The 8,013-nt window shown below is 42.3% G+C and overlaps 1 protein-coding gene across 1 annotated transcript; it reads right to left on the bottom strand.

Moving 5' to 3' along the window:
• Positions 1-1,331: 1,331 nt before the first annotated feature.
• Positions 1,332-2,778, bottom strand: LOC149589676 (uncharacterized). Its single transcript, XM_089861839.1, has 2 exons — positions 2,079-2,778; positions 1,332-2,029 (listed from the first exon to the last, which is right to left on the bottom strand). The coding sequence occupies exons 1-2, from the start codon at positions 2,776-2,778 to the stop codon at positions 1,332-1,334; spliced, it is 1,398 nt and encodes a 465-aa protein (XP_089717965.1).
• Between the last annotated feature and the right edge of the window lie 5,235 nt (positions 2,779-8,013).

The following is an 8,013-nucleotide window of genomic DNA, read 5'->3' on the forward strand; positions in this document are numbered from 1 at the left end:
TATCGGAATCAAGTGGCCTTGTCCTTTCCCCGACGGCTGCTTCCGATACAAGCATTCCAAGCAGGATGCTATAAATCTGTGGACATAGTTCTTCATGGCCGGGAACCAAAAGTCTTCTTTAATTTTGGCTAGGGTTTTATCCAACGCAAAATGACCGATGTCATCGTGGCACTTCCTCGTTACCTGCCATCTCGCTCGTTGCGGGACTACCCATGCTAGTTTGGACTCTTCTCCCCTTTCGTTGCCAGATCTCCGGAATACTCGACCATTCTTCAGTACGAAATCCGCTTGTATACGTTTGTCCTCTTTTGTTATACTCGCCTTCTTCTCTAGCGACTCTTTCAAGAGCTTGATTTTGCCATCCTCCAGTTGCGCAGTTACCAACCAGTCGTCGAAGGCCAACTCGGTACTGAAAATTCCGATCCCATCTGCCGTTTCCGTTTCTTCAGCATCTTCGTAAGGGGCGCGACTTAAAGCGTCGACGTGGTTCATTTTACTTCCTGGCCGATGGATTGTTTCAAAGGTATAATCTTGAAGTTTTAGCCACCACCTTCCGATTCTTGGGACCAGGTCCTTCTTCGCCATGGTACATCTGACGGAGTTGCAGTCCGTGATGACTTTGAATTCCCTCCCTATCAAAAAGGTTCGGAACCTTTCCAGCGTCCATACAATCGCCAGTGTTTCTAGTTCATAGGAGTGGTAATGTTGCTCGACTTTGGTAGTCGCCCGGCTGGCATAATGGAAAGGGTGGTAACTCCCGTCAGTCCCCTCCTGTAGCAAGATCCCTCCTATTCCGATCTTGCTGGCATCCGTATGGACCTCTGTTCGGGCTTCATGACTGAAAAGACCCAACACGGGTCTCCTCGTGAGCTAGTCCTTCAGCGTGTTAAATGCGTGCTCTTGACTTTCAGTCCATGCCCATGTCGCTTCTTTCCGTAGGAGATATGACAGTGGTGACGCTTTGACAGCAAAATCCTTTTTGAACCTTCGGAAGTAACTGCAAAGACCCAGGAACCGTCGTAGCTCATGGATGTCACCGGGTTTCGGGTAATTCTTCACGCAAGATATCTTCCTTTGGCCCGGCCTGATTCCTCGTTCACTGATTTCATAGCCCAAGTAATCAATCTCGCCATGGAAGAAGAAGCATTTCTTAAGATTGAGTGTCAAATTCGCCTTCCGGAAAACTTCCAAAATTTGCCTTAGGTGGTCAAATCATTCTTTGATCGTAGCGGAAGGTACCAACACATCGTCCATGTAGGCCAATGCAATCGTAAATCTTAGCGGTCCCAAGACCGCGTTCATCATGCGCTGGAACACGGCAGGGGCATTAATTAGCCGAATGGCATCGTGGTGAATTGATAGTGGCCATCTGGCGTTATGAAGGCCGTCTTTTCTTGTGAAGAGTCATCCATTGGAACTTGGTAATATCCTGACGCGAGATCAAGGCTCGTGAAGTACTTGTTTCCTCTCAATCGCTCTAACTGGTCATCGATTAGAGGCATAGGGAATACTTCCTTCTTGGTAATTCTACTCAGCCCTCTGTAGTCGATGCAGATACGCTCCTCTCCGTTCTTCTTTTTGACAATGAGGATTGGACTTGCGTATGGTGAAATAGAGTCGACTATAATCCCCGACGCTTTAAGCTCAGAAATCTTCTCTCGCACCCTTGGTCGTTCGGCATGCGACAGCCTGTACGCCCGGTAGGTGAGCGGTTTTGTTGACTCCAATTCAATCTTCATAGATGCTGCGGATGTTCGTCCCAGTTCCTTCAAACCTTCGGCAAAGCAGTCTCGAAACTCGTTAAGCAGGTTGACCAGTTGGCTCTTTTTTTGCTGCGTTACTTCTGGTCCTACGTTAACCCGACTAGGATCTATTGGTCTATAGAGTGGCTCCACCGTGCAGATATCCGCTTTTGTCCACCCGCTTTCTTGTTCTTCGTAACATACTTCGGCTTTCCCAACTTTCTTATCAGCTTTAATGACCAGCTTCTTCATCGACACGTTTGCAATTGGTATCCGAGTGGTGCAGCCTTTGGTAACGGACACCACACTTCTCGGGATGCAGTGTTCTTGCCCAACTTTGAACCTGAATTGCGCTTCCACAATCTCCCGTGTAGGCATCAACGAATCCGATGTGATTCGGTGGAATTACGACTGCTTCTTTTGCCCATAGATTGGTTTTCTCTTCAGACAGTTGGGCAATATTGATCTTCTGCAAACATCCGTCCTCCTCGCTGTGTGAATGGGCTTCATTAAAGAGCCGCATGGTGTTTTTACGTTTGACGACGGTGATGTGTGGCTGCTCTGTGAACGGTTGTCCAACCAATAACGGAATAGCCTGTGCAGAATCTTCCACGACGTAGACTTGAACCGTAGCGTCCGCCTCGTCAACCTTTAGCTGAGCGTTAAATACCCCAACAGGTACAGTTGAACCCGCTCCATAGCCTCTGATAAGACTTCCAGGTGGCGGATCTTCGTACTTGAATTTCAGCTTTTCAGCTTCGCTTCTCCGGATTGCGACGCATTTGCTACCGTGATCCACATACGCTCTTATTTCCTCGTCATTAATCGTAGCATTCTTGAAATATTTCTCGTTCGTGGGTTGCATTGAACGGGTAACGCTGGTATCATCCAGATGAAGGTTTTCCTTGTTTGTGCTTGACCTTGCTCGGCAATCTTGGGCTTCGTGACCAGGCCGTTGACAATTACCACAACGTGGTTTTCTCTGCGGCTCCGGACAGTCCTTTCCTACGTGCCCGTACGTGCTTTCTTTTTCCATTGCTCCATCTCGCGGTACAGTCGCTGAGAGCCCTTAGGAGCCGGAAACCATTGTCTCAGGAGATCCTTCCACTCTTGCCAGTTGTAATTGATTGGCAACTGACCCTCGTACCAGACTTTGGCTGACCTTCTAACTTCGGTAAGGCATGGAACACGATTACCCTATCCGACCATCCATAGGCAGCTGCTACGTCATCAACCTTCTGGATCCATGTTTCGATAGTCAGATGTGTCGAGTTCTCTGGATCAAAGGCAGGTATTAACTTGCTGGCCTCTCCCCAATGGCGTTGGTCGCTTGGAACAGACTGTGTAGGTCCAGTTTGGGCCAGTTGTGCGTTGACCGTCATATCCCTTGTTACTGCGACAGCTTGCTGCACTGCCACCGAGATAGCCGACTTCATTAAACGCTCAAAGTCAGATATGGACACCGATCCTTCCCGGCCACGTTCATCGTCCCTATCTCTGTCCCTCTGGTCGATGACCTCCCTGTCTCCAGGTCGATACATAGGGTTATTTGCAAAGCCCAACAGGTAGTTACTGTGAGCTAATTCCTTTCTGCGTGTCTCGTCCTGCGAGAAAAGGTATTTACTCGCATTTTCTCTAAGGTCATCGTTCACTGGATCCGTTTCCCCATCCATTGCGAGTGTGGGTAAAAGATTGATCTTCGTGGTGCGTCTGCCTTGAGAACCAGTTCTGACTCTAGTTTCGTAATATTTGGGACAGATGCCTGCTTCGTGCAGCTTTGAAATCCTATCGCTTCTTCGTTGGATATCTGATTCCGGTTGCATTAAATTAACTTTCAACTTGTAACCCTCCTCATAGCTACCCGCTTTCCGTTGAGTGTGCTAGATGATACGTTGGTCTTTCGTTGAATTCGATGACTTCGGATAGTGTACGTTGAAGTTAAGCGCGGCCGTCCATGTAATTCCTATTGTTGCGTTGGCGGCAAAAACCCGTGATCGTGTGAGTTTCGTAGTAACGTTGTTGGCTGATCCCACTTCTGAAGTATTAGCGCTACCCGACTTATGATTCGTGTCCGTTGGGTTGAGTGGAATAAACGAGACGTGGGTTAAAACAAACTGGTTTAATTTATTAAAAATAGGTTCACAACTTTACGTACAACTCCGCGCTGTTAATCATACAAGAACTCCCCTCTATTACTCCTGCTTCTAGTATTTATTGCTATGCTTAACATGACCTTATCTTATTAATCAAAAATGTCTTGATTAGAATCAAGACCTAAAAAGTATCGATAAGACTGAGGTTATCACTTGTCTGAAGGATCAGCTATTAATTTTTCTTTTTAATTGAAACATAAATGCATGCTTAAGAAAAAACCACGTTCCATTACCGTGTTCCGTTAAAATAAATTATTTTACTGGAAATCAATTTCAAAAATTTACTTATCTCGGCTTTTCGACCTCAATTCCATTCCCCGAAAACATTTTATCATTACATTTCTTACTTTAGGGAGAGTACGTGTATGGTTTTGCGTTGTAAAATGTTCCTAAGATGTTACATCCCCATTCGTGACCGGCTGTGGAACATTTTAATTATGTAATATCAAGTGTACTTTATAGCCCAGGACTTTTAGGGTTTGACCTAGAACATTTGAACATAAAGATGAAAATTGGTACATGTGTTATTTTCGACTCAACAAAAAATATACTAAAAGTCCCCTGCTGTAGAGCGCGAGCTTTCGCCGCCATCTTGGAAAATGGCCGCCGGGAATGCCAGCTACAATGTATTCCACGTTCTTCTTCAAAAAATATGAAAACTGGTACACATTATTATTGGAACCACTTGAACATCATGGCAAAATTTTATAGCTCTGTATTCAATAGTTTGGCCGCCATATTGGAAAATGGCCGCCGTTAATGCTAGGTACAGTATATTTCACCATGTTGTTGGAAAATTATCAAAATTGATAGGTATTACAATCAGAGCTTTGTGAACCTCATATTGAAGCCATTAATCGGATAGTTTGGCCGCCATGTTGGAAAATGGCCGCCATCAATGTCATATAGATACAGTATATGGTTCAAAAATTATGAAAATTGGTAATAATTATGTTGAAGACCGTCTAAGCATCATACTTGACTATTGAAGACGTGCTACTGATAGTTTGGGCGCCATCTTCGAAAATGACTGCTGGAAATGCTAAATATATTTCAAATATATAAATCTTTTTGAAATTCCTTTTTTGAATAGATGATTTTCATTAACGTACTAATCAACAAAAAAATGGATATCTCGAAGTCGAAATTATCGACGCCATCTTTAAAAATGGCCACATGAAAATCATAGCCCTAAATTCTGAAAGAAAGAAAAGTTATTCTAAGCTGTTATTCTCAACATGTTGATTAGAGAATATGATTTAATATGGGGTTTATACATTCTACTGTTGTTTAAGATTAGAATTTAGACAGATCTCCAGCATTTCATACATATTCATCGTCATCCTGAAGATTTTTCATAATAATTGCATGTCACAACCCTTGATTAGGCGCTACACATAGCTGGGGGCCTTATCAGCGCCCCTCCCCATCATATTCCAAATTGAACCTGCGGAACCTCCGTCATGGCACACGAGATCGGCCAGTGGGACCGACAAACGCCACTTGAGCAAGTGACAGAAGCTGGACACCGTCAGTGGCGAGCCCAGTCAGAGGGTGGTGGGTGACAGGGAAGGATTAAAGCAGCAGAAGGCTCGAGGGGACGGGGGAGTTCTCTCCAAGCACCAAAGTGCCATACGGCCCAAAACAAATTGTGTATCCACGACCCCTAGAGGCTTGCCAATAGCGGGGGCGAGCCAAGGCAGCACCTGGGTGGGGCCGAAACGGCCCAGCAAAACCTTCACGGAATGGGGGCAAGGAACGGTCTGAACCAAGGATGAACCCAAGGAACTCCCGAACCGTCACACCAAACTCGGGCCCCCTCCGCCTTTGAATTAAAAAGGTTAAGAGAACACTTCTTTCATTTACGAGCTGTAATTGGGTGTGGTTATGATAAGGCGTGGTTTAAAGTAATGAGAGATAATCAACATCTTACAAATTTGTTGCGTTTTTTTAATGACCATATTGCAATCTAGGGAAGCCATAGCTGCTGCCGAAGAGAGATTTCTTTTCGCTTTTTTTAGGGTGATAACTGACACGTCACGCTTCATTTATGTAGATATTACACGTATAATGGAACCGTTGCCACATATACCGTCAAGTCCTCATTTGATCTCGCTAAGCTTCATCCAACGACCGACACCGCAAAACTACATTCTTTCCGAGCGTATCTTCAAGTCCAACAACAGCTAGGAAACGATTTAATCCCGAACAGTGGGGATTGGTTCGCGATCACGAAAGTCGAAGACCCATTCACACCATTCTCCTTCCGGCATCAGATGAACTTATTCCACTCATTACTTGTACCTACAGTCTGCAGAACATCTTGTATAAAGAACTGTGAATGTAGACGATCTGTATTAGCTTGCTGGGAAATGTGTGGTCATTTTCAAGGTATAAGCCGTAACAAAGAATCTTCAGGAGGACGATAAATATGAACGAAATGTAAAAAATGTTTCTTAAAACTAATCCTTAACGACACTAGAATGTATATACCACATATAAAACGGTTTTTCATAACCAAAATCCGAGTAATATGGCTTTCCTTTTCTTTTTTCCAGATTTTAGGATAGTAATATTTAAGGGACCATTTTTGAAGATGGGTCGATAATTTAGACTCGAAAATATTTATTTTTATGGCATTTTATACGTTCATGAAAATCATCTACTCAATAAAAAAATATAGAAAAAATTTATATATCGGTAATATATTTGGTACTTCGAGCAGTCATTTTCGAAGATGGCGCCCAAACTATCAGTAGCACGTCTTCAATATTCAAGTATGATATTTAGACGGTCTTCAACATAATAATTAGCAATTTTCATAATTTTTGAACCATATACTGTATCTAAATGGCATTGATGGCGGCCATTTTCCAACATGGCGGCCAAACTATCTGACTAATGGCTTCAATATTTTACTATGAGGTTCACACAGCTCTGATTATAATACCTATCAGTTTTCATAATTTTCCAACAACATGGTGAAATATACTGTACCTAGCATTCACGGCGGCCATTTTCCAATATGGCGACCAAACTATTGAACACAGAGTTGTAAATTCTTGCCATGATGTTCATGTGGTTCCAATCATAATGTGTACCAATTTTCATAATTTTTGACGAAGAACGTGGAATACATTGTAGCTGTAATTCCCGGCGGCCATTTTCCAAGATGGCGGCGAAAGCTCGCGCTCTACAGCAGGGCACTTTTAGTATATTTTTTGTTGGGTCAAAAACAACACATGTACCAATTTTCATCTTTATGTTCAAATGTTCTAGGTCAAGCCCTTTTTTGGCCTATCTGTCCTGGCCTATTAACCCCTACCCAAAAACTTTCGCTTTCTCTTCCCATTCTTACTTACCATTCCTTCGCTTTACATTAATTCGCGATTTATATTTTTCTTCGTCCCACCCCCTCCTCTAACTCTCGCCGTATTCCAAATCATGAGAAAACAACAACTTACTACCACCGCCACCACCGTCACGGGCTCGAGGGTAGACGTAGTACCTTTATCGTAAACGTACGTCGTACGATAAATATATAAATATATATAAAATATATAATATAATATATAAATATATATAAATATATATAAATATATATAAATATATATAAATATATATAAATATATATAAATATATATAAATATATATAAATATATATAAATATATATAAATATATATAAATATATATAAATATATATAAATATATATAAATATATATAAATATATATAAATATATATAAATATATATAAATATATAAAAAAGACGACCCAAGGGAAACCGAGTTTTCGTAAGTATCCGCGTCGTAACGCGCTTATCAGGCGTACGTACACGAATTAACCTTCTTCCCCCCCTCCTTCTACTCAAAGCGCCGCTTTTTAAACCGCTCATTAACGAATACTCTCCACCCCGTAAGTCTAAGTTCGATCATTTTATTTACGTTACAATTCAAACCTACCTACCCCCCAACCTCCCCTCGGATAGCTTTATTTTATTTTTCTTTTGTTTTTTAGGGTAATCGCGATATCGAAAATTGTAAACTAAACTAATTTTATTCGAGGTTTATAGGCGAAATAAAATATTCGCAGTTCAAGGTACCTAAAAAAATTATATC

This window comes from Phalangium opilio, unplaced genomic scaffold (assembly GCF_054372755.1).
Source record: "Phalangium opilio isolate 3A_F unplaced genomic scaffold, DU_Popi_V2 ptg000521l_1, whole genome shotgun sequence".
NCBI classification, from domain to species: domain Eukaryota; kingdom Metazoa; phylum Arthropoda; class Arachnida; order Opiliones; family Phalangiidae; genus Phalangium; species Phalangium opilio.

Excerpts from the sequence above, each read along its gene's own strand:
- LOC149589676 (XM_089861839.1), bottom strand. The coding sequence starts at position 2,778 with ATGGAAAAAGAAAGCACGTACGGGCACGTAGGAAAGGACTGTCCGGAG. Across the intron at positions 2,030-2,078 it reads AAGCGCAATTCAGGTTCAAA|GCTGCACCACTCGGATACCA; the intron begins GTTGGGCAAGAA and ends CCGTTACCAAAG.